Below are 25,828 nucleotides of genomic sequence, written 5' to 3'. Positions count from 1 at the left end.
GAGCCAGGCTTGTGAAAACAGCTCTGTAAAACCAGAACTAAGCCAAAGGTTAGTCCAGGGCTGAGTCACTGCCCAGGTGCGGCAGGAAGGCAAGAGCTGCTCCCATTTCAGGCTCAGAACACACTGAATTAGTGGCAACATCACTTAGATTTCTAGGCCCAAATTATTCCCAATTAATTAAAGATACTGTCCTAGAATTACTCCGTTCATTAAAGAGACTGTCCCAGGATAAAACACTTCTCAGGCTGATGAGTTTAAAGGAGACAGAGCCAGCATGTCTGAGGTGGGCTGCAGATCCAACCTGACTGAGGTGTGATCCTGGCTGGATTCATCTCATTCCTAGTGCTCCATCCTGCTGCTTGTGTGGCCAAAGCTTTGCACCCAAAGCTTGCTTCCCTCTATCAGGTTTGGTTTCTGTCCTACCTGCATCCCCTCCCACCTGCCCGGTGTTATCAGGGAGATAGGGAGGGGGGAAGTGGGGCAGAGGACGCTGATTCAGCCGTGGGGAGCCGGGCTGAGTCAGACCCGGAGCTAAATCACCTCAGCTCGGGTTCCTGAGCCGTCACCACTGGTGTCTCCATTTCCTGCTCGCTCAAATCCCCGCTGGACGATGGCCTCGCCCCGCTGGCTGCCAAGGTCACCTTTCCCAGCTCCCGTGTCTGTGTCTCTGCCGCAGGCACGCTCGGAGATGGACAAGTACCTGTCGGGCGAGGCGCCGCCCGTGCCAATGCTCCCGGACAAGAAGTACCGCCGGGAGAGCGCCTCGGTGGTGGACGAGTTCTTCTCCACGGAGAAGCCCAGCTCAGCGCCCTACAGCGTGAACATCAACGTCATCCTGCCCGACACCACCCACCTGCGCACGGGGCTCTACCGGCCCCCCAAACCCATGGCCCCCTTCCCGCAGATCAAATCCGAGCCCGGCACCGGCTTCTCCCAGCCCTGCTCGTCCTCCTCCGGCCCCACGCAGACCCTGCCCGACTTCACCAGCGTGTTCAGCATGCCCCAGTCGGTGGCGGTCAACAACATCTTCATCAAGCAGGAGATGCCCGCGGAGATCCCGCTGTCCGCCCACCCGCAGCAGCCCCAGCTCTTCCAGCTGCCCCTGGGCGCCGCCAGCGCCGACATTCCCAGCCTGGCGTCCTCCTCCAGCAGCACCACGGCCATCAGCTGCCTCAGCGGGGTCACCATGTCCACGGGCTCCGTGGCCAGCGTGGCACACAGACCTGTGCAGCCAGCAGGGCCCCTCAAGCAGTACCCACATGTGGCCCAGGGACAGGGGAGCTTCGGGAATATCTCCGGGCAGTTGTACCCCACCCCGGGGGTGACTCTGCCCCCCTCGCCCCCCAACTCGCAGCCTGGCAGCCCCGAGAACCAGCCCGAGCTCATCAACACCATCTCTCCCCCGCCGTCCTACGAAGCCACTTTTGGACTGAAGCTGGTCCAGTCGTCCCAGATGCCCCCGGTGCCCAACGGCATCGGGGGCCTCTCCCAGGGGCCCGTGGTGATGCAGCCCCCCAAGTACAACCGGCGCAACAACCCCGAGCTGGAGAAGAGGAGGATCCACCACTGTGACTACGCAGGTGTGCTCACGGGGGACTTGGGCGGTCTCTGAGGATGGGTAGGAGCCTCCAGGGAGGATAAACTGAGATCCTTTTGGGATGAAGCTGTGCATGGAGCCCCAGGGACATAGGAGGGAATAGAAGGGGTTGATCCCACCAGCATGGTGTGGTTCCTGCTTTGTCCCCTTCCCTCTCCCTTTACACTCTGGCAAAAGTGACTCAGCAAAGTTCCTAAACCAGGGAGGCTCCTGGGAATCTGCTCCTGGGAATCTGCTCCTGAGTTGTTGCTTTGCTCTGGTCTTTCCCAACCCCGAGCAGCCACTGAAGCCACTCTGCCATTCCCATTCCCCCTTCCTTTCCCTCTCTCTTACAGTGGGTGGAAAACCAGCAAGGAATTCCCACCAGGAGCCCGGCTGGACTCTCTCTGAGAGTTCTGATCTTCCAAAGAGGCAATGAACTGAACCCTGTGCCAGCCTTCCATGGCTCCATGTGCTGCAGCAGGAGCTGTGGAAGGGCAGTCATGGAATGGTTTGGGCTGGAAGGGACATTTAAAGGCCATCTCATCCCAATCCCACCTCCTGTCATGGACAGGGACACATTCCACTCTCCCAGTTTGCTCCAAGCCCTCAAGCTGGGGATTAGCCCAGAGCAGCTGTGGCTGCCCCTGGATTCCTGGAAGTGTCCAAGGCCAGGCTGGATGGGACTTGGAGCAGCCTGGGATAGTGGAAGGTGTCCCTGCCCATGGCAGGGGGTGGAACTTGGATGAGCTTTCCTTCCAACCCAAACCAGTCTGGGATTCCATGGCACACACCAGGGAAGCAAATCCCATTGAGAGATCCCAGTGAGAGCCATGGGAGGGCTTGGAAGTGGCCACTCCCAGGGCCAGCGCACACCTCCCACTGCCTGGGCCATCCCCAGGGCTGACCAGCTGTGGGTTAGCAAACAGTTTTCCCGTGGGGGTGTGGGAATGAGGAAAGTCACTTCCTAACTGCCTCAGGGAGATTTACTGACCCTTTCCCTGGCATGGGAGTGGCTGGAGGCCAGCCCAGAGGCTCTGCCTGCTCCAGATCCCGTCTCCAGCCGTGATGCCAGGAGCTGCATAGGAATAGGGCTCTATTTGCTTTCTGTGCTCACACCTTCCCACTCTCTGGCATCCTGTGGATCAGGGACTTTCTGAGCCAGAAGCTGCCAGTGGTTGATGGCTTGTGCTGAATTTTTTACCTTCTGCTGGTCGTGGTGAGGACATGAAAGTGCAATTAGACCTGAGACACACTCCTCGTGTCTGACTGCTCAGAGGCTCATCCTGCAGGATTTGCACCAAGGCCAAGCTGGTTTTAGCAGGATTTTGGTCTGTGGTGCAAAAAAAAAAAAAAAAAAAAAAAAAAAAAAAAAAATATATATATATATATATATATATATATGTATATATATATATATATATATGCCCTAATCTGTGCTGAATAAATCCTGGGTCTGTACATGCAGAGATGGAGCAGGGGTCCATGTGATCCCTCCCTCAAAGGTTCAGCTGGAGTTGGCTCCAGTCAGGAATAATGATAAGGAATTCTCACCAACCTGCTCTCTGTGAGGAGGTGAGGGGGGCTTGGAGACTTCACACCTGGAACCAGATGAATATGGGAGACCTGCTGGTAAAGCCCCCATCCAGAACCTTCCAGGGCCTGAAGGGGCTCCAGGAGAGCTGGAGAGGGGCTGGGGAGAGGGGATGGAGGGACAGGACACAGGGAATGGTTCCACTGCCACAGGGCAGGGATGGGTGGGACATTGGGAATTGGGAATTGTTCCCTGTAAGGATAGGCAGGCCCTGGCACAGCTGTGGCTGCCCCTGGATCCCTGGCAGTGCCCAAGGCCAGGCTGGACAGGGCTGGGAGCAGCCTGGGACAGTGGGAGGTGTCCCTGCCATGGCAGGGGTGGGATGGAAAGAGCTTTGAGCTCCCTTCCAACCCAAACCATGCCTTGATTCCATGATCTCTCTCCCAGATGTGAGGGGCTGCCAAAGCTTCAGAGCACCAGAAGCAAAACTGAACGGAGCCACCAGCCCTTGTCCCTCCTGCCAAGGAGGAGAAAAGCAGCTCCTGCCCCACCCGAGCAGGACAGGACCAAGGGCTGATCCAGGGCAGGAGGCTCCTCTGGGCTGGGTGGGAACACTGGGATAAAAACATCCCCAAGCTGCTTGTGCAGGTCATAGAAATTCAAATTCATATTTGAATGTCCTCATCAAAACACAAAGCAGCAGGGCCAGAAAGAGCAGCAGAAGCTTCCTTAAGCTTTATCCAACTTAAACTTCAGAGCAGTTAAACTGACTCCTTTCGAGATACCTTCTGTTGGAACTGTTCCCCTGTCATGGTGTTTCTGTTAAACCCTGTCTTTTGATGAAACCTGTTCTTGCTGGTCTTGTGAAAACACTTCCCCCTGGCTCTGCTCTGGGTCCTGGAAGCCAAGTTGTGATTGTCCCTGGCTGCTTCCTGCTTCCTGGAACATTGCTACTGCGTCTGCTGGGCCAGGACTGTTACAAAACCCAGCCTTGCAAAGTCATACCAGCTATGAGACAGGGCAGCACAGAGCCACAATCGTGGGGGAATCAAGTCTTTTCTTCCTGGTGGTGGAAGGGGGGTTTGAACCTCTGCTTGACTGTCCCCCTCCCTAATTCCTGGCACAATTGCCATGGGTGGCAGGAGGAGGTGTTAAAGTCTGTCTTAAGAGGAAACGCTGCTTAGTTAGTGCTGAGCCCAAGCCAGGCTTATTTACACGGCCCAGCTCTGTCCCTCCCCTCAAACAACAGTTTGTTTGAGCAAGGGCCCCTTTCTCACAGGGGAATTGTGCTTTTTTCTGTCCTTGCAGGTTGCTCAAAGGTTTACACCAAGAGCTCCCACCTGAAGGCACATCAGAGGACTCACACAGGTAAGAGCAGCTCCAGGAAATGCTGCCAGCCTCAGGTACCAACCCCCCCCAAAAAAGGGCAAGGTTAGATGGGATATTGGGAATTGGGAATTGTTCTCTGTGAGGGTGGGCAGGCCCTGGCACAGCTGGGGCTGCCCCTGGATCCCTGGCAGTGCCCAAGGCCAGGTTGGACACTGGGGCTGGGAGCAGCCTGGGATGTGGTGCAAGATTTAAGGTCCCTCCCAGCCTGATCTGTTCTTTGACTTTTTGTCACTCTGAGCTCTTCCCTTGAGATCTCCCAAGTCCTGCCCAGGGCTGATCCTGCTGATCCTACAGGAAGGCTGCTAAGGCCTGTGCTGCACATTTAGGATCTCTGAGGAGACCAGGGCATCTCTTTTGTGTCAAACCCCACCCCAGGGCTCCCAGGGAGAGGGAGGAACCCCTCGTGTCCCCCTGAGTTCCACTCCCTCTGAACCCACACAGGGAAGGGCTCCCAGTCCATGAGGGGCTGGGCTGTGCCCCCATTCCTGAGGGTGCAGGCAGGGACCCCAGCTGGGAGCAGCCCAGCACAGCTCCCCTGGGCTGGTCCCAGCTCCGTGACACTCTGCATTCAAGCCCCGGCGCCCTCATTAAGACATTTATTATACCTGAAACATTATCAGATCCCCAGGTAGTCCAGGAACCATCAGTGCCCTCATAAATCTCTTTTATAGGAGGGCTGATCTTTACTGAGAGCAATTAAGCCAGGCCCAGAGTTCACTTCTCTTTTTTATGAACAACGACCAAACCCTGTTCTGCGGCTGGGAATTGCTTCTTGCTCTTGGCTCCATTCCTTCCTCCCCTTATCAGCCCTTCAAACAAAGAATTTTGCTTTGTGCGTGAGCCATGATGTTTCTTTGGCAGGGGCTGGGGATGAGGGGGCTGGAAAACAGCACGGAAGGGCTGGAAAAAGGAACAGGAAGGATATTGTCCCAGAGCTGGGTGCTGATAGGGGTTTATCACAGTCTGGATCAGGGCTTTAAAATTAAATTAAATTAAATATCTCTTGTCCCTTCTGTTGGGAGCTCTGTGCCCAGGACAGGATCCATGAGTTGGGCGCCTCCTTACCTATCACACATAAAGATGTACCCAGGAAAACTTGGGAGGGTTTGAAATCCAGGAAAACTCAGTGTTTTTTCCAAGTTTCCCAGTAGTTATGCAGGAAATCCGAGTGGCTTTGCCTCCTTTTCTTCCCCTGCTGTTAGAGGGAAGGGTGGAGAGGTGGGGGAGGGTGTGAGCCGAGGAGTCAGGACAACTGGTGGTGGTGTGGGATGAGCAAAAAGCAGGGACTCCAATCCAGAGCCATCCTACAGTCCTGGCCCAGGATCTCTGCATCCAATGTTTTTAAGCCTCGTGGTTTGCTTTGGAGGCCTTAGCCTTGCTGAGGTCCTCACCAGAGCTGCAAGAACAAGGGCTCACCCCAAATCCTACCTCAGCTCCACCACCCAAAGGGTTAAAAGTGTCCCTTCTCCCATTCCCTGCCTGAGAAGTCCGTGGTCTGGGAGCCTTTTCCTTGTGGTTTCCCGTTGCCATGGCCGGGTGTTTTCCTCTGCTGGAGCCACCATTCATTTCCTGGGTGCCATTGTGAGGTTAAACATAAACCCCCGGGCCGGGAATGCCACCTCGGATCCTTTGTTTGAGCCCGCCCTGCCGTGCTGTCCTGGGAGAGGCAGCCAGCTCCGGGGACAATGGGCAGCCCGGGACAATGGGAAACCTTGGGCTTCCGTCCTGGACATCGACCTGGCATTGTTTGAAAGCAAAGGGATCGCTGGGCTTGACCCAGCCAGGTGACCTGGAGGGGACAATGTCTGGGCTGCAGGGGACAAATCCTGCCTTTGGGAAAATCCTGCTTTTGGGGAAATCCTACCTTGGGGCAAATCTTGCCTCTGGGAAAATCTTATTTTGAGGCAAACCCTAATTTTGGGAAAATCTTGCCTTTGGGAAAAACCTGCCTTGGGACAAATCCTTCTTTTGGGAAAACCCTACCTTGGGGCAAATCCTACCTTTTTTTTGGCATGTCCCAAGTCCCATAAAACTCCCACCAACTCCTTGTAAATCCTCTGCAAGCAGTGTGTTTACCTGTGCCATAAAAATCCCTCTCCCTTTCCCATGGAGCAGCATCCAGAGGTTTTTGGAGGAGCAGGATGTGCTCGTGCTGCTCTGCCTCCTCCAGGTCCATGTATCCATGTTTTTGTGTTTTACCCACTGCAGGCAAGGCACTGGAGACCTTGCTGTGGCTGATGTCACTTCCCTGCCCACTCGTGGCATTCCCAGCCCTGGAATTATTCAAGGCCAGGTTGGAGAGGACTTGGATCTAGTGAAAGGTGGAGCACGGTCTAGTGGAACCTAGTCTGGGGAAAATGGGCTTTAAAGTCCCTTCCAAGAGAAGGCATTCCAGGATTCCCTGGCTCTGTGGAACAGCCTGTGGGTGGGAGGAAGGGCTCCCTGGGAGCACGGAGAGGAAGGAATCCCTAGAAGCTGATGATGGAATCCCTGGAAGTTGGTGGAAGCTGGTCTGGGCAGGGTGGAGCATGAAGCGCCTTGCGGTCCTTTCCAAGCTGAGCTCTTCCAGGATTCCCTGGTTCCATGGAGCAGCCTGTGGGAGGAAGGGCTCCCTGGAAGCATGGGAAGGTCTCCCTGGAAGGCTGGCGAGGAAGGAATCCCTGGAAGCACGGCAGGGCAGGGCACACATGCCCGTGCACGCGTGCTGCGTGCGGACGTGCGCTCTCGCCGCCGCCGCGCCCGGCACTTGGCCCCGGAAAGGGTAAATATTTGAGGTCGGGAATGTCAGCACATTCCCTGAACTTCTGCCTGCCTGTTCAGGCTGTTGAGAGCTGCACTAATATTTGAGAGCACCACGCCCTGCGTGGGGACAGGGCTGCAGGCAGGGCTCAGCCCCGTGGCCTGGCTGGCAGCGGCCGCGGGCTTTTCCAGCCCAGTTCCCAGCTGGCTGGGAAGCGCCTGGTGGAATGGATTTCGGTTGGAATGGGTGTGTTGGGGAGGGAGGGGGAGAGGGCACGGGGATGACATCACCTGAATGCACGGAGGGAAATACAATAGGTTGTGTACAGAGCTGCTGGCAAGGGAACTCGGAGGTGTGGAGCATTAGGTCATGGAATCCTGGAATGGTTTGGCTTTGGGAGGGGTCTTTCAAAGCTGTCTGATCCTTTAGGGACATCTTCCACTCGACCAGGTTGCTCCAAACCCCATCCAACCTGTCCTTGAGCACTTCCAGGGATTGGGCAGCCACCAACATTGGGTGACGGATTCAAAAAAACTTTAGATTTTTCAGATTAAAATTCAGATTTAAATCCTGTCTTCCTCCTGGTGCCTCCCACCACTCACAGCTTCCTTGAGAATTTTTGGCTTTTCATTAAAAAAAAACCCCAGCCTAATTCACAAGTTGTTTTTAGCCAGAAAGGTTCCAAAATCCAGCGGGAACTTGAAGGCAAAGTGGGAGGGGGTGCAGAGGGGCAGGACCTGGTTGGTGCAGCTCAGACCCTTGGCAGCGCTGGGGTGTGTGCCCTGGGGAGCCCTGGCAGTGCCAAGGAAATTGGGTGTTTCCCAGAGGCTGGGGGTGTTTTTGGGAGCATGGGGAGTGGGTGAAGAGGAACAAGACCTGTGTGGTGCAGCTCAAGCCACACTCCCCCAGCGGCTCTGGGCTGTGCACGCTGGGCAGCCCTGGCAGGGCCACTGATGGGGGGCACCTCCAGAGGCCAGGGGGGGTTTTTGGGGGGGCTGGGCACGCGTGTGACCTGTGGCTGTCCCCTGGGCAGGTGAGAAGCCCTACAAGTGCACGTGGGAAGGCTGTGACTGGCGCTTCGCCCGCTCGGACGAGCTGACCCGGCACTACCGCAAGCACACGGGGGCCAAGCCCTTCAAGTGCCTGGCGTGCGGCCGCTGCTTCTCCCGCTCCGACCACCTGGCCCTGCACATGAAGAGGCACCAGAATTAGGAGCTGCCTCCCTTCCCACTTCTCCGAGGGCAGCTCCAACTCTTCCCCTGTCCCAGGGAAGAGCCTGTACATAGCAACGACCCCGCGCCGCCATCGGCGAGGCGGCAGGAGAGCCCTGCCAGCCCGGCCCCGGCGCTGTCAGGTTTTACGAGAGACTGGAACGCACCCAGCTCGCTTCAAACCAGCCCTGACTGCAGACTGATCTCCTGACCAGGCTCCTGGTGGCACTGGGGCACTGGAGCTTGGATGCCCGAGGGCTTTCTTCTGGCAATCCTGCTATTTATTTGTCACTCAGGAGCAACTTTTGGGATGGGTTTTGCCCCTTTGGTGAGGCCCAGGAGGATGTGGCAGCTTGGCTGTGACAGCTCTCACTTGGACTCTGTTGGACAGTCCCATGGCATCGCCATGGATGTGACACTGTGTGACCATGGACGTGGCACCTTGTCCCATGGTGTGACCATGGGTGTGGCACTGGTGCCATGGTGTGACCTGTCCCATGGCATGGCCGTGGATGTGACACTGTCCCCCGTGGTGTGACCATGGATGTGGCACCAGTGCCATGGTGTGACCATGGATTTGACCCTGTCCCCCATGGTGTGACCATGGATGTGACACTGTCCCCCATGGTGTGACCATGGATGTGGCACTGTCCCCATGGTGTGACCATGGATGTGGCACCAGTGCCATGGTGTGACCATGGATGTGACACTGTCCCCCATGGTGTGACCATGGATGTGGCACTGTCCCCATGGTGTGACCATGGATTTGGCACCATTGCCATGGTGTGACCATGGATGTGACCCTGTCCCCCATGGTGTAACCATGGATGTGGCACTGTCCCCATAGTGTGACCATGGATGTGGCACCAGTGCCATGGTGTGACCATGGATGTGACCCTGTCCCCATGGTGTGACCATGGATGTGACCCTGTCCCCCATGGTGTGACCATGGATGTGGCACTGTCCCCGTGGTGTGACCATGGATGTGGCACCAGTGCCATGGTGTGACCATGGATGTGACCCTGTCCCCATGGTGTGACCATGGATGTGACCCTGTCCCCCATGGTGTGACCATGGATGTGGCACTGTCCCCATGGTGTGACCATGGATGTGACCCTGTCCCCCATGGTGTGACCATGGATGTGGCACTGTCCCCATGGTGTGACCATGGATGTGACCCTGTCCCTCATGGTGTGACCATGGATGTGGCACTGTCCCCATGGTGTGACCATGGATGTGGCACCAGTGCTGTGCCAGAACAGGAGCTGTGCCCAGGACTGGTGGCAGTGACAATCCTGGTCTCTGCAGGGGCACAGAAGAACAGACCTGTGCCAAACTCACCCTTCAAACAAGGGGCAGCACAAAAGAAGGTGACAAAGGTGTCACCTGTGTCCCACTCAGCCCATTCCTGGTGGCCAGCTTGGGACTGTGAGCACCTGCCCTGCTTTGCCAGGTTTTTATGGTTGTGTCCTAAGCATTTCTGCTTCCAAGAGGAATTTGGACTTCGGGTGTCTCTGGGAGGACCAGCGTGGGTTTGAAGCCACCCAGGGGACAGCAAAGGAGACACTGTGAAGATCTGGTGTCCCAGAATCCACCAGTGGTGCCCTTCTCCAGAATCCCACAGGGACTCGGTGGCTGCTGGTCCCACCAGGCCCGTGCTGTTGCCATTCCATCAGATGGGAAAAAAAACGGGAAAAAAGCATCTTGGAAACAAATTCCAATAAATCCTGCTGTTCAGAGTGGAATCACATGACTACCTCACAGGTTCACCACCTCCAGCTCCCTAAGCTCCTTCCCCCATCGCGTGGGATGCACATCCCTGTTCTCCAAAGCCTTCCAGGGGCTGAATTTGGGCACAACAAGAGCCACTTCCAAGACCAGCTGTGAGCGTTGTAAATAAATCAGGATCAAATAATGGGTCTGCTGTGTCCAGCAGAATATTGATTTGTTCCACACCCTCCTCCTTCTCTCTCGTTTCTCCTTGGATAAATCCGCGTGACTCACGGATTGATGTGTGGGATGAAGGGACAGGCTGGACCATGGCATGGTCGGCTGGAATTTGGAGGCCACTCCTCTCTGCTGTTGCCAGAGCCACTGCTGGGTTCCTGCTTGGCCTTTTCCGTGGATAAACAGAGCCAACCCCATTGGTCTGACAGCAGAGGAGGGCAGGAAGGATTTGGGGTCCGTGGTGTGCTGCTGGCTTTGGGATGGACGATGGTCCAGCTCTGAGGTGGTTCTGCCCTGTGGCTCCTCAGCTAGGAGCCTCCCGTGCCACCAGGGAGGGTGGGAATGCAGGGGCGAAAGGCCATGGAATTGCTGGATGGCTTTCCCAACAGTGGGAACAGTTTTCCAGCCCTCAGCACCAACCTCCACGCTCCAAGATGGTTTTTTGGGGCATCTCTTGTGGTTGGACCTCCCCAGGGCAGGAGCCAAACCCCAAGGCACAGGGTCCTTACGTGTGTCACCATCAGCCCCCACACGGACTTCTCAGAGGGGTCTTTTCACCCCCCTATGCCTTTGGAGAAGGAAACCTCCTCTTCCCATCCCTAATTCCCCTCCTTCCCCACCCCGTGATGCCGATGGAGCCCAAAGCCAGTTTGCTAAACCAGTACAAACCCAAACCCACCAACAGGCAGCTTGAAATCCGAGGGGAATTGGACATAATTTTCCTGCTTATCTTGGGAATCTTTTTCCCTACAGCCTCTGCTTGTCCTCCCCTGGACTCTGTGTGTGTAAATATATAAATATATAAATATTTGTTTTCATCTGATGAGGGGCAGAAGTGTTTTAGCACCCACCCACTGCTCTGTATGCAAACTCCTGATATGCAAATGATTCTCTATGCAACAATTTTTTGTTTTTAAAAATGAAAACCACAGCAAATCCTCAGCTTTACTTCCCTTATTTTTCTATGGACAGAGTGGACAGCTCTGGGTTTGTATTAGTGGCCAAGGGCAGCTGTTTTTGGGGAGAAATGTGGGGAAAGGGGAGCGGTGCTGCTGGAGCCACGTGACAGTTGTGACAAATGAAGGTCCCTCCATCCCTGTTCCCCAGGGACATTTTGGAAAAGCTTTGCAAGGAGTGGATCAAATGCTGGAATGTGAGTGCCTCATCTCTGTTTGATAACAGGGAGAAAATTGCTGTAAATAGGCCAAAAGTGCTGTGTGACTTCATGGGTTCTTCCAGGTGATCCTTTATTATCCCAGATGAACACAATGGGGAAGAAACTGGGACCTGGAAAACGTGTGTGGGGGGGAAAGAGCTCTTTTCCTGGGATGCTGTGTTGGTTACAGAACCCTCTCCCCCACTAAACTCCCCCAGGAATATTGATCCACCCTGTATTTTGTAATAAAATTTTATCACCTGCAGACCTAGTCTGGCTTCTGGTCCTTCCTGCTCCAAGAGCTTTACTTGCCTTCACCCCCTGCCTTTCCTGGTGTAAGGAAAGGGGGAAATAAAGCTTTTTATTGGGGAAATGGGTGTCCAGGCAGAGAAGGATCCATGGATGGTGTGAGCCTGGAGTTGTCCCAGTGCCATGTGAAGGGACAGGGGGGACACAACCCTTGCTTTTGATCCCCTCACCTTCATGTGCTCCCATTCTTTATCCTGAGAAGGGAAATGGGGCATCCACAGATCCTGGAAGGAGCCGGAGCAGAGCCAGGACAGGGAGAGGGACAAGACACCTGAACATTCCGTGACCCCCTCCTGTCCCTGGGGACACTGCTGTGCCCTGGGCTGTGCCACCAGGCTGCTCCTGCTGGAGTCACCAGGACAGTGAATCTCGGGGATGTCAGGGAAGTCTAGAGGGTGCCTGATTGCTTGAGAACCTGAAGTGTCCTCCCAAAGTGGGGAAAACCCCACGGGAGAGGTGTCAGACCTGGCTGGGGTCCCTTTGGGCCAGCTCCTCCCTGGAACCTCCTCCTTGAGCAGAGGCAAATTGGGACGGGGCTCAGAGCAGAGATGGAAGGTCAGGCTCACCCCTCGGTGGGGTCTCAGCAGAAGAGGCTCCCAAAAAACCCTTCTCCCTTTTTCCCAGCCCGTGGCTCTCCCTCCCTTGCAGTGTCCCCCTGTCACCGTGCCCTTCCCAGCCTTGTTTGTGCCGCTGCTGAAGCGAGGGCTGTAAAAGCTGGGCCGATGCACAGACTGTTCCTGCCGGGCTGTTAAAGCTCCAGGAATGCCAAGATCCCTCTGCTCAAGGACGGGAAGGGAAGCAGGAGGGAAGAGGGAGTGCTGAAATCCTGGGGGAGGCCACACGGTCTCACAGGGCACGGCCAGGAGGTGACAGCACCAACGGGAGCCTCCCCTCGGCTTTCCTCTTGGGATTCAGAAGGAAGCGATGCTGATGCCACCACACCGCGTCCAGGACCTGGAAAACACATGGAGGGAGGGTGGGGATGGGAAACTCCCTGGGGGAGGCTCTGTCCTTCCTCTGCTCCCCGGGTGATTCCAGAGGGAGCGGCTGGAAGGTCCCACAGGACACTGAAGGTCCTGCTCAGTGCCACCCTGTGCCCAAGTCTGCTGGCATGTGGGGGGAGAAAACCCAGCCCAGCTTCCCTGGAGATCTGCAGGGCCCTGGAGATGCCCCTCCAGCCCGGCAGTGACTTTGAGGGTGGCTTTAATTTTGAACTTTGCTGTCCCGACATCTCCCAGGCAGATGCGGGCTGTTCTGTTTGATGTGCCCGGGCTGTAAAGTTATCCATTGACTCGGGAAAACACAATTGCAGCGGGAAGGAGCGGCCGGGCGGGTTCTGCGGGTGTCCCCGGAGCTCGGCAGAGGATTGTGGCATCGCCACACACGCGTGGCTGCCGGTGGCTGCGGCAAAGCCACCCCCGGGCTGCGACCTGCGGGCACAAATCCCGGCTCCCAGCAGCCGGGAAAACACCGGGGAGAGTTCCAGCTCTCAGGGTGAATTTTGGGGAAGGAGGCACAGAATGTTCCCGTGACAGCGGCCACGAGCGCTGCCCTTCAAACCCTGCCCTTATCTCCCGTATCCCGAGGACTATTAACCCCTGGAGTCTCCCGCTGCAGCCCAGCCATTAAAGTTAACGATTACCCGAAGTGAGTGTTTATTTGGGATAATCCAGGCCCGGGGGAAAGTGAGGGACAAGGGGGGAGGAAAGCTCTCGGTTCTTTTCTGCGAGATAGGGCCCGTCCCGCGGCGCTGAAGTGGTGCTTGAACAAGATGAATGCTCAAATAACACACGGCAAACAGCGCGGCCGGGAGCTGCGCTGGGAGAGCTCCGGCCGCCGGGACACGGCATTCCTGTTCCCTGGGGACACCCGGCATTCCCATTCCATGGGGACAGTCAGCATTCCCATTCCTTGGGGACACCCGGCATTCCCATTCCTTGGGGACACCCGGCATTCCCATTCCTTGGGGACACTTAATATTCCCATTCCTTGGGGACACCCGGCATTCCCATTCCTTGGGGACAGTCAGCATTCCCATACCATGGGGACACTCAATATTCCCATTCCTTGGGGATACTCAGCATTCCCATGCCAAGGGCAGACTCCCCCTCTCCGGGGGATTTTCGGCACCCCCAGCCCCTGTAGGGCTTTGTCTCCTGCCAGTGGTCTGCTCAAGCTTTTCCTGGACTTTTTTTTTTTTTTTTTGGTCACCTTTTCGAGAAATCCTCCTTTTCCTGATGATTTTTTCCACTCTGTATCTCCAAACCTGTTGCATCCCAGACCTGTTCTCTGCTCCATCCCTGGGAACATCCACATCCAGACCCTTCCTTGTGTCCTGGAGGGGCCTCACCCCTGCAGCTCCAGAGCTGAACAACCTCAAAGCAGAGGGATCCCAAATCCCAGCCCTCCTCCAGACCAGTCACTGTCCCAGAGTAAAACTCCTTATTTTTCCCACTCCCAGAATTTCTTTCCTCTCCTGGAGCTGGGGAAGGGCAGGGACATCCCTGAAGTTTTTCAGCACGAGGTTCTGACCCCAAATGTTCCCCCAGCGCTGGGATAAACCCTTCCCCCTCCCGCTGGTGCCTGGTCGCTCCTGGGCTCGGAGCCTTCCCAGAGCGCGCCAGGCAGGAGCCGTGCCCGGAGCGGCTCCCGGGGCCGTTCCCGAGAGTCCCGGATGGCGTTCCCGTTCCCGGGGCTCACCTGAGCCCTCTAATCCCCTAATCCGTCACCAAGGAGACCCAGCCCGTGCGAGCAGCGGGGCCCCGCGGGGGAGAGCCGCTTCTCCCGTGCCAAGTCCCTTTCTGGCTCATCCCGGTGCTCCAGCGCTGCGGGTGGAGCAGGGAATTCCCTCCTTGCCGCATTCCCGCAGGCATCGCGGGACCCCTGGATTTATCCATCCCTGCCTTCCTGGTGTCCCCATGGCCTGTTTGGAGACCATGGGGACCCCAAATTGCTGCGGGGGGGGGGAGGGACACTGGGGTGTGTCTGCCCTGCCCCAAGCCCACGGTGGGTGGGTTGGAGAGACACGGGGATGGGCACAAGCAAACTGGGAAAATTTTGCATTAAAAATTCCCTTTCTGGCAGCAAGGAGGGTGTGAAGGAGAATGGAGAATTGTCCCAGTGAGGCTCCAATCTGTCCCAGGCCCCACAAAGATGAGGACAGATCCCGAGCTGGAGAGCATGAGGCACAGGACACGGGGGTGGGGAGTGTTGCCTTTCCTACAACTGCCTGGAGGGGCATGTGGAGACCTGGGCTGGTCGCCGAGGGTCCCTGCGGAGCCAGCAGGGGACAATCCAACCACTCGTGTCACCCTGGTCACCTTCTGAACACACCGTGAGTGGAAGGGTGAGGAGAGCCAAGGGTTTCTGTGAGAAAGGCTGAATTCCCGCAGGGAACATCCTTCCTGCTCCCTGGAGCATCTCCTGGGGGAGAGTTCAGGGCTGTGGGGCACTTCAGCCCTGCCCGAGCATCCTCAGGGGTGTCCCTGGAGGTTCCCGTCGCCTCCCGGTGGCCTCCAGCTCGGCTGGGACCTCGCGGCTCAGGGCACGGCGGTGAATGGGATTTTTCCAGCGGCGCCGCCGATCCGTGTCCGTGCCGGTCCCTCCCGCTGCTCCGGGCCCCGCAGCCCCCGGGGATCGTCCTGCCCGCCCGCAGCGCGGCTGGGGACACCGGGAATGCGGGGACATCCCGCTCCGGGGACATCCCGCTCCGGGGACATCCCTGCTCCAGGACATCCTGCTCCAGGGACATGCCTATTCCAGGGACATCCTGCTCCAGGACGTCCCCACTCCAGGGACATCCCTATTCCAGGGACATCCCCACTCCGAGGACATACCTACTCCAGGGACATCCCCACTCCAGGGACGTCCCCGCTCCAGGGACTTCCCTATTCCAGGGACATCCCGCTCCAGGGACATCCCCACTCCAGGGACATCCCCACTCCAGGGACATCCCCGCTCCAGGACCGTGAGTTCTGGGAGCTCAGCTTGTTCCTGGGGGATGTCACCTCCTTCTCCCAGGACAGAGGCTCTGAGCAACCCGGTCTAGTGGGAGGTGTCCTTTTGCCCATGGTCTTTTTGAGGTCGCTTCCAACTCCCAAAATCTGGGATTCTACGAACTATTTTCTCCTAAAAACGACCCCGTGACTCTCTGACAGCTCAGGAGGAGCCGAAGCATCCGCAGGGGGACTCTTCCTCCTTCCCACACCTCCACCCAGCGCAGGGCGTGAGCCAGACCTTCACCCCGATCCTTTGTTGTTCCAGAGGACCTCTGGCTCCATCCCGTGTGTGTCCCAGCTCCATCCCGTGTGTGTCCCAGCTCTATCTCATCCCTCCCAATTCCATCTCATCCCTCCCAATTCCATCCCGTCCCTCCCGGCTCCATCCCGTGTGTGTCCCAGCTCCGTCCCGTGTGTGTCCCGGCTCCATCCCGTGTGTGTCCCAGCTCCATCCCGTGTGTGTCCCAGCTCCATCCCGTGTGTGTCCCAGCTCCATCCCGTCCCTCCCAGCTCCATCCCGTCCCTCCCGGCTCCATCCCGTCCCTCCCGGCCCCATCCCGTGTGTGTCCCAGCTCCATCCCGTCCCTCCCGGCTCCATCCCGTGTGTCTCCCGGCTCCATCCCGTCCCTCCCAGCTCCATCCCGTCCCTCCCGGCTCCAGCTGCCGCCGCCGTTCTCCCTCGCAGCGCTTGGTGCAGAGAGCCCCGCGCTCGGCCGGAGCCTCGTCCTGCCCGGCCGAGCTTCACCCGGCGTGGCTCGGCTGAACCTGTGGCCTCTCCCCCCTTATCAGGCGTTTATCTACGCCGGAGCCGCGGAAACGTCGCCGCTTCCCCCGCAGCGCCGAACATCCCCGAGCTGCCGCTGCGGCTCCTCCCGGCGCTGGCGGCTCCGGGATTTTTGGGCAAGAAGGATCCGTGTCCTCTCTCAGCGCTGGGAAGAGCCTTCCCCTGGGCTGGCCCTGCTGTGGTTGCCCCAGTCCATCAGGAGCGGGTTCCTCGGGAAGCAGCATTCCCTGGCACTGCTGCTCGCGGGGGGGACCGGCACCGCCCTCGGCTGCGGTGCATTAGCCGGCCACTGACCCTGTGGATAATCCTTTCCGAGCTGGTGGAGCTCTCCAGACCTTTCACACGTCTGCTGGGAGAGGAATGGAGCCTGAGTTTCGATTTCCCTTAAAGAGCTCCGGGGAGGGGAGGTGGAGGTTGTCACTGCCCCTCTGCCAGCACCACAATCCTAAATTCAGAGTAGAGGTGTGGAACGGGATAATCCTTAATCCCTCCCATCCCTAATCAATCTCTGACCTTCCCACTTTTTAAGGAAGGAGCACATTTTGGAGACAGGTTCACAGGTGCCACTTGTCCTTCCTACCCCAGGGACACAAACTCTGCTCCCACCCACGGAATCTTGGATGGATAAAAATCCCCAATCCCTGGAGTGCAGGGGATGAGCTCCAACAAATTCCCAGTGGCAGGAACTCTCCCCTGCTGGTTTTCACTAACACTGAAATATTAAAGCAATCTGGTTTTTTATTTGGGAAGTTTTATTGGATTTGTCGGGCTCGGGAAGCCACAGCAACAAACAAACCTGACAGAATCCTATTAGCCCCATTAATCACCATTAAGTGCTAATATCTGTGTTCTCCCTCCTTGCTGATGTTAATTAGCACAACCAGAGAGGGGCAGAGCTCCAGCCCCGACCCTGGAGGAGCTCTCAGCATTCCTGGGAAGGGGCTGGGACTGCTCCAAGCTCCTCCTGACCACCAGAAAATCTTCCACCAGCACCATTCTGGAGATCCATGCCCAGATTCCAGAGGCAGCCAGTGCCTCTCCTTTGCTGCCTCCAGAGGCAGCTCCAGCAGCTGGAGTAGAGGCTGCCTATTCCCGGGATTTCCTCTGCTGCCTGCAAAGCCTCTGGGGCCTCCCAAGGTGTTTTGGGGTTGGGCTTTTTTGGGGTGTAGGACTGGAATTCTCAGCTCCCCAGCCCAGGGAGTTTTTTTCACAGTGTAGTGACAGAGATGTCCTGTTCCCAGAATTGGCAGGATCCTGGGAACTTAATCAGTGTGGATGTGGCACTTGGGGACATGGTGGCCTTGGCAGTGCTGGAGGAGAGGCTGGGCTTGATGGTCCCAGAGGCCTTTTGCAGTTTAAATAACTCCATGGTTTTATAAGGTCCCTTAAAAGCACTGAGCAGCTCCAGCTTTTCCCTGGAAAGGTTGGCACTGGGGAGAGGAGACACTGCAGCCTGCAGGGTTAGAGATCAAAGCCTTCCCAAACCTTCATCCCAGTGGGAGGGGGAACAGGGCAGGCACATGGAGCTGCAGCAGCAGCTGTGGTGACCTTTGCATCCTGGGCAGGGAAATGCCAGCCCCGACAGGAGGGATGGCATTCCAACCTCCCCTGTGCCAGCCCACAGCAGGGATGGCATCCCAATTTTCCCTGTGCCAGCCCCACAGGAAGATTTCCAGCCCAATTTTCCCTGTGCCAGACCCACAAGAGGATTTTCATTCCAATTTTCTCTGTGCCAGCCCCACAGGAAGATTTCCATCCCAATTTTCCCTGTGCCAGCCCCACAGGAGGATTTTCGTCCCAATTTTCCCTGTGCCAGCCCCACAGGAGAATTTTTGTCCCAGTTTTCCCTGTGTCAGCCCCACAGCAGGGATGGCATCCCAACCTTCCTGTGCCAGCCCCACAGGAGGATTTCCATCCCAATTTTCCCTGTGCCAGCCCCACAGGAAGATTTCCATCCCAAATTTCCCTGTGCCAGCCCCACAGGAGGATTTCTACCTTCCCTGACTCCTGCTGCTCCTCCAGCCTTGATCTGATCCCACTCTTGGCTTGGTTTTGATTTATTTTTTGATTTGTGCACAGAGAGAGAAATAAATAAATAAATAAATAAACACATCAATCAATCAATCAATAAATCACCCTCCACCCCCAACATCCCAGCTCCTGCCAGCTCCACAGGGGGATGGAAATCAGCTCCATCATTCCTGCTCCTCCTGCTTCTCCCTCTCCAAGACATCCATCACTCCCTGCCCCAGCCCGGGAGCTGTGCGGTCAAAGCAACCCCTTCCTTCCTCTTGTCCTGCTGATCCCAGACATCCCTGGGTGCTGGGTGGGAGCTCTGTTCCCTCAAACTCTGGTCCAGGTGGAGAAGGAGAGGGAGAGGGGGAGATACCCACACCCCTGGGAGTGTCCAAGGCCAGCTTGGACAGGGCTCGGAGCAGCCTGGGACAGTGGAAGGAATATCTGCTCATGGCAGGATTTGGGACTGGATGGGCTTTAAGGTCCCTTCCAACCCAAACTAGTCTGGGATAAAACAAAAATTCCATGGAGCTGCTGGAATAAATCCAGGGGAGGCCACGGAGCTGCTCCAGGGCTGGAGCCCCTCTGGAGCCAGGCTGGGAGAGCTGGGGGTGCTCCCCTGGAGAGGAGAAGCTCCAGGGAGAGCTCAGAGCCCTGCCAGGGCCTGAGGGGCTCCAGGAGAGCTGGAGAGGGGCTGGGGACAGGGGATGGAGGGACAGGACACAGGGAATGGCTCCCACTGCCACAGGGCAGTGGATGGGAATGGATGGGACACTGGGAATTGGGAATTGTTTCCTGGGAGGGTGGGCAGGCCTGGCACAGGTGCCCAGAGCAGCTGTGGCTGCCCCTGGATCCCTGGCAGTGCCCAAGGCCAGGCTGGACACAGGCTGGGAGCAGCCTGGGACAGTGGGAGGTGTCCCTGCCATGGCAGGGCTGGCACTGGGTGAGCTTTCCTTCCCTTCCCACCCAAACCATTCCAGGATCCAGCCTCAGAGGCTCCTGGCAGCGCCCAGCACTGGTGCAGCTCCTGACAGCGGCTCCCAGCCGCTGTCACTTCCCGGGGATTTATCACCCAGATCCTGCAGACTGTGCATGAAATGCGGGAAAAAAACCGGGAAAAATCCCGTCCATGCTGGCTGGAGGGGAGAGGGAGCAGAGCGCTCTGCAGCCCGGGTGTCTGTGCTCGTCTGCACTGCAGCTCCCGGGCATCGCTCACCCCGGCCGGACAGCCCATCCCATCCCATCCCATCCCATCCCATCCCATCCCATCCCATCCCATCCCATCCCATCCCATCCCATCCCATCCCATCCCATCCCATCCCATCCCATCCCATCCCAGCCCATCCCATCCCAGCCCAGCCCAGCCCAGCCCAGCCCAGCCCAGCCCAGCCCATCCCAGCCCAGCCGGCATCCCGCCAGAAGCGGCCCCGGGAGCCCAATTAACCAGCACTAATTAGGCGGAGGCTGCAGCCTCACCGCGGGGAGGTTTCTGTGTAAGCCGAGCGTTCCAGGCCGATCCGAGCAGGGTTTGGGGCCGGGCCGGGGCTGCGGGGGCTCTGTGCAGCCCGGGACGCTGCCTGGGGTTAATTCACTGATGAGGGACACGAGCAGCACTCACGGCTCATCCTGCCGCACCTGCAGCATTCCAGAGGCTGGGAGCGGACAGCGCTGGGTGACTCTGCCATCCTGGAGCCCTGTCCCTGTGTCCGGGACATGGATGGGGCCGGGGAGCAGGGAGGAGCCAGCCGGGGGATGGTGGAGGGAGGATGGAGCCAGTGAGAGAGGTGCCCTACGAGGGGTGGGAGAGGGGATGCTGGCTGGGAACAATGGCAGTGCCCTCCCGAGGGGTGGGAGCAGTGACAATGCCATCCCAAGGGGGTGGGAGGGGTGACAGGGCCATCCCAAATCTGGCAGGAGTGGCGACAGTGCCATCCCAAGCTGGTGGGAACAGTGGCAGTGCCTTCTCAAAGCGGTGTGATGGTGGCAGCGCCATCCCAAGGTGCTGGGAGAGGTGCCAGCGCCATTCCAAGCTGGTGTTCTGGTGCCAGCGCCATCCCAAGGCAGTGGGAGAGGTGCCAGTGCCATTCCAAGCTGATGTGATGGTGCCAGCGCCATTCCAAGCTGATGTGATGGTGCCAGCGCCATTCCAAGCTGGTGTTCTGGTGCCAGCGCCATCCCAAGGCGGTGGGAGAGGTGCCAGTGCCATTCCAAGCTGATGTGATGGTGCCAGTGCCATCTCAAGCTGGTGTTCTGGTGCCAGCGCCATCCCAAGGCGGTGGCAGCCCTGGCAGCGCCTCCCAGGCTCTGCTGCCGTGAGCAGAGAGCAAAACCCGCCCGGAGGAGGCGGCAGCGCCACAAATCCGGGACTGCGGGTCCCTCCCGCGGCTCCGCCCGGGAATGCTGCGGCTCCAGCCCCGCTCTGCTCCCGGAGCATCCCGGCCCCTCCCGGCCCCGCCGCTGCTGCTGCTCATGCCAGAGCTCCTGCGGGAATGCCCTGAGCTCCTGCAGGAATGCCCTGGGCTCCTTTGGGAATGCCCTGAGCCCCTTTGGGAATGCCCTGAACTCCTTTGGGAATGCCCTGAGCCCCTTTGGGAATGCCCTGAACTCCTTTGGGAATGCCCTGAGCTCCTTTGGGAATGCCCTGAGATCTTTGGGGAATGCCCTGAGATCCTTGGGGAATGCCCTGGGCTCCTCTGGCAGTGCCCAGCGCTGTGCCCTGCTCACCCTGGGCACGGATGGCTCCCGAGGGGATCTGGGAATTCCCAAGCAGCGCTGGTCTGAGCAGAGTGTAGGAAATACGATGCTGAATTAGAGGAATGTTGGCTGTGTGATACCAGGATAAATTAGACAGTATTTGCTGAGGGAAAGGCCTGGAATGTGCCCAAAGCTGTCAGAAATCCAGGGAAGATGCGGACACAGCCTGGGGTTAATTGGTATTTCCTGGATTTGTTAAATCCACAAAAATCCCTGTTGGGTGGTGGGCTGTGATTAGAGCTTCCCATTTTTAGGGGACAGGGATGTGGCAGGTGTTCATGGACTGATAAATCCCAGAGTTTTCCCTCTGATTTAAAGCAACCATGCCCAGATTCCCCCTCAGGCAGAGCCATCCACGTCTGTGGGTGCTGGGAGTGGAAGGTCCCTGGTTTTAAGGGCTCTCCCAGTCCACACCATTCTGGGATTCTGGGATTACCCAGGACTGTGGGTGTCCCAGGATGAAGGGAGAGGCCAGACCGAGCCATTTCCTGCAGAAGCTCAGCCTCATCCTTCACCAAATCCACCTCAGTTTTCCCTCCTCCAAAAAGATCCTCGGAGCCAGGCAGAGGGAAAAAATCTGCCAACGTTTCCACGACAGAAACTGGATTTTTGGGACAGGGAGGTTTTATTGCTCTGTGGGATGTCTGGGCACAGTGAGCGTTCCCCACACACAGATCCATCATTTTGGGACTCCCAGTGTATTCCTTGGAGCACAATCCCTTCCCAGGGAAAGAGAGGAGCAGCAGACAGGAGAACATTTGGAAGAGTAAAATGAAGCTCTGTCAGTCAGGGACCCTCCTGATCCCGGCTGCAGATGCATTTTGGATGAGTGTGGGAATCCAAGGCTTCCCTCTGGCTGCCCTGGCAGGTCTGGGACCCTGGCAGGGCTCAGGAACCCCCCTGGACAGAGCCCCCAGAGACACTGGCTGTGATCTCTGTCCACGGAAAAGAGTTTTCAATCTTACAGGATCAATTACCAGCTCTGAGTGTTTGATATAAGTAATAATTAAGTGTGGCACGGGTGCAAAAGTAAAATTTTAGGATTCTAGATTAGGGATCCAAAGGGGACAAGATGGAGGAAATTGGGTGTGCCTTGTCCTTTTTCTCCTTCTTCATGCCCTCCATGTCTCACTGTGGTGTTGGCATTTTTCTGTTGGTTCAGGCTGGGGACACACTGTCCAACGTAGGTGACAGATATTGGCACGTTATTGTAAATCCAGCCCAGGGAGTTTCTGGTATTTAATGTTTGTAACATCCCACTGAGGGCAGAGCCCCACACGCTGCCCTGCAGGACAGAGCTGGGCAGGGCAGCAGAACATGTGAGAGATAAACAGAATAAACAACCTGGAAACCAGCACAGAGCAATTCTGGCTTCTGCTTTGGCAGCGGGGCTGACAGACAGAGACTTTCTACAATCTCAGAATCATCAATACCTCAGATTCTGACAGACGAGCTCCTGTTTTAAGGATGGGCTGAGGGGTGCTGGAACCCCAGGTTGTGAGGACAGAGCGGCTCCAGGATGGATTTGAACGTGGATCCCACAGTGTCCAACGGAGCAAATGATTGATTGAATCCGTGCCACCAGAGGAGCGTTCCTGCCTGGAAAATCAGTGTCTGCTCCCGCCCCGAGGCAGAGGGAACACATCATCCTGTGGAATCCTGGGATGGCTCCCGCCTGGAGGCAGCCAGGAACACGAGGAGCCTCTTTGCTACCCAGCTGTGGGTGTTTCATCCTGGAATTTGGGATGTGCAGGAGGCCATGTCTCCCAAAAACTCATCTTCACCCTGCAGGAACAACTGAGCTCGTTCCATGCTCACTCCCAGGAAACTGGAGACAAGTCCCAGTCTGGAAGGAGATGGAGAACAGCAGAATGTCCCTGATCCCACCTGGGATCACTGCCTTTGGCTTTGAGCAGGGTGATGGAAATCCCTGGACGTGAACTCCTTTGTTCCCTCACACTTGGCACAGCCCCCAGAAAGAAATTTTCCTGTTCCATCATCCCAAAGAAGGTCAGGAATCGTTCCCAGCCCCGGGATAATGCATTCCCTGGGCAGGCAGAGGCCATCCATCACGGCAGGAGCCGTTAGCAGCCGTTTGCTCTCCTTGGGAAGCTCATTTCCACCCAGAACTGCACCTGCTGCAATATTGTCCCAGCAGTGATGGCTCAACGCCTCGGCTCCAGGGAACAGGCCAAAAAAAGGGAGGGAATTGATTGATCTGGATCTGTTAATTTGGGAACACCAAGCCCTGGGGGAAGGACAAGAACAGCAGGATTACACAGGAACACACTGGGGAAAGCTGAGGAACATGGAGCTGCTCCAGTGTCGGAGTCCAGCACATCCCCCTGGCTGCCCTGGCAGGCTCCAGACCCTGGCAGGGGGCTCAGGGACCCTGGCATGAAGTCAAAAACATCTGTGGCTTCAATTTTAGCCAGTGAGAAAAACTGCCAATTTTATATGAGGTATTACAAGCCACAAGGGGTTTGGTAGTGTGATATTTGAACTAACACAGGGTGGAAAAATAGAATTTTGGGGTTGTCGGAATCTGAGGTATTGATGATTCTGAGATTGTAGAAAGTCTCTGTCTCTCAGCCCCGCTGCCAAAGCAGAAGCCATAATTGGTCTGTGCTGGTTTCCAGGTTGTTTATTCTGTTTATCTCTCACATGTTCTGCTGCCCTGCCCAGCTCTGTCCTGCAGGGCAGCGTGTGGGGCTCTGCCCTCAGTGGGATGTTACAAACATTAAATACCAGAAACTCCCTGGGCTGGATTTACAAGAACGTGCCAATATCTGTCACCTACGTTGGACAGTGTGTCCCCAGCCTGAACCAACAGAAAAATGCCAACACCACAGTGACACATGGAGGGCATGGAGAAAGAGAAAAAGGACAAGGCACACCCAATTTACTCCATCTTGTCCCCTTTGAACCCCTAATCTATAATCCTGAAATTTTACTTTTGCACCCGTGCCACACTTAATTATTACTTATATCAAACACTCAGAGCTTGTAATTGATCCTGTAAGATTGAAAACTCTTTTCCATGGACAGAGATCACAGCCAGTGTCTCTGGGGGCTCTGTCCAGGGGGGTTCCTGACCCCTGCCAGGGTCCCAGGGCAGCCAGAGGGAAGCTCTGGACTCCCACATGCAGTTTTCAAGCTAAGAGGTTCAGGGGACAAGATGGAGGGATTTGGGCATGTCCTGACCTTCTTCTTGTTCTTCTTGTCCTCCATGTCTTGCTGTGATAGTGGCAATATTCTATTGGTTTAAGGTAGGGACACACTGTCTAACATAAATGTTAGATATTGGTAATAAATTGTAAATACAGTATATGTAACTTTTGATATAAAAGGTAAGCACCACCAAACAGGGGAGGGCAGATGGCCATGGTGGACTTGCTAGGCAGATCTCTGCAGGTCAGAGAAAGAATGTTTAGACAAGAAGAAATAAACAACCTTGACAGCACAATTGGAAGCATTCCAGGTCCTTTCCTCAGCTGCGTTCAGGCTGGGGAAGCAAAGACTCTTTACGATCTCTCTTGGGGTCATCCTGACCTAGGAACCCCGAGAGAGAAATCCACATTCCAGAGGCACTGGAAAATCCCTCCCTGCTCACACACAAACTATTCCAGGTGCCTGACCACTTCTTCCACTGGGATAAGGTGGAAGAGGGGCTGGGAAGGCCCAGGGATCTTGGAGCATCTTCTGGGGAGGGTGGAGCCGCTCGGAGCCGTGCGGAGCCCGCAGGGATCCCAAGCTCCGAGCTGGGCACGTCCTCCAGGGATGTGTTCATCCAGAAAACACCTCCAGGGAGCCCTGTCCTGCTGCCAGCACTCTCTGGGCCCTCACAGAATCACAGAGTCACTGGGTTGGAAGAGATCTTCAAGATCATCGAGTCCACCCCAGCCCCAACACCTCAACTCAACCCCGGCACCCAGTGCCACATCCAGGCTTTGTTAAACACACCCAGGGATGGGGACTGCACCACCTCCCCAGGCAGGACATTCCACAACTTTATCACATTTCTGTAAAAACTTTTCCCTAATATCCCACCTGTATCTCCCTTGGTGCAGCTTCACACTGTGTCCTCTGTCAGTGCTGCCTGGAGGAAGAGCCCAGCCCCAGCTGAGCACAGCCACCTTTCAGGAGCTGTGGGGAGTGCTGAGGTCACCCTTGAGTCTCCTTTTCTCCAGGCTGAGCACCCCCAGCTCCCTCAGAGGTTCCTCACAGGGTTTGTGGAAGCAGGGGATGGAATGGGAGGGTTTGGGGCAGCCTGGGGACAGCTGAGTTATTCCTGAGCACAGCCAGAGCCTCATCCTGCCGGCTGGAAGGGGAATTCTGCCTCTGCTGCAGCTGCTGGTTCTGGGAAGCAGGGACAGGATCTCTGGGATGTGGGATCATGTCAACACTTCACCCC

General features: G+C 56.7%; 1 protein-coding gene across 3 annotated transcripts in view; it reads left to right on the top strand.

Moving 5' to 3' along the window:
- LOC110467912 (Krueppel-like factor 5) overlaps positions 1-11,818 on the top strand; it is a 29,820-nt gene extending 18,002 nt beyond the window's left edge. For all 3 annotated transcript variants that reach the window (XM_085570792.1, XM_077786579.2, XM_085570793.1), the window contains exons 3-5: positions 677-1,580; positions 4,419-4,478; positions 8,273-11,818. In XM_085570792.1, coding sequence (XP_085426918.1) covers positions 677-1,580; positions 4,419-4,478; positions 8,273-8,451 — 1,143 coding nt within the window. In that variant the 3' untranslated portion in view covers positions 8,452-11,818. The remainder of the gene's footprint in view (positions 1-676; positions 1,581-4,418; positions 4,479-8,272) is intronic.
- The last annotated feature ends 14,010 nt before the right edge of the window (positions 11,819-25,828 follow it).

Source organism: Lonchura striata, chromosome 4A (genome assembly GCF_050655825.1).
Source record: "Lonchura striata isolate lonStrDom1 chromosome 4A, ASM5065582v1, whole genome shotgun sequence".
In the NCBI taxonomy this organism is placed as follows: Eukaryota; Metazoa; Chordata; class Aves; order Passeriformes; family Estrildidae; genus Lonchura; species Lonchura striata.
Note: the sequence above shows the minus strand (reverse complement) of the source record. Positions and strands in the feature narration are given on the sequence as shown.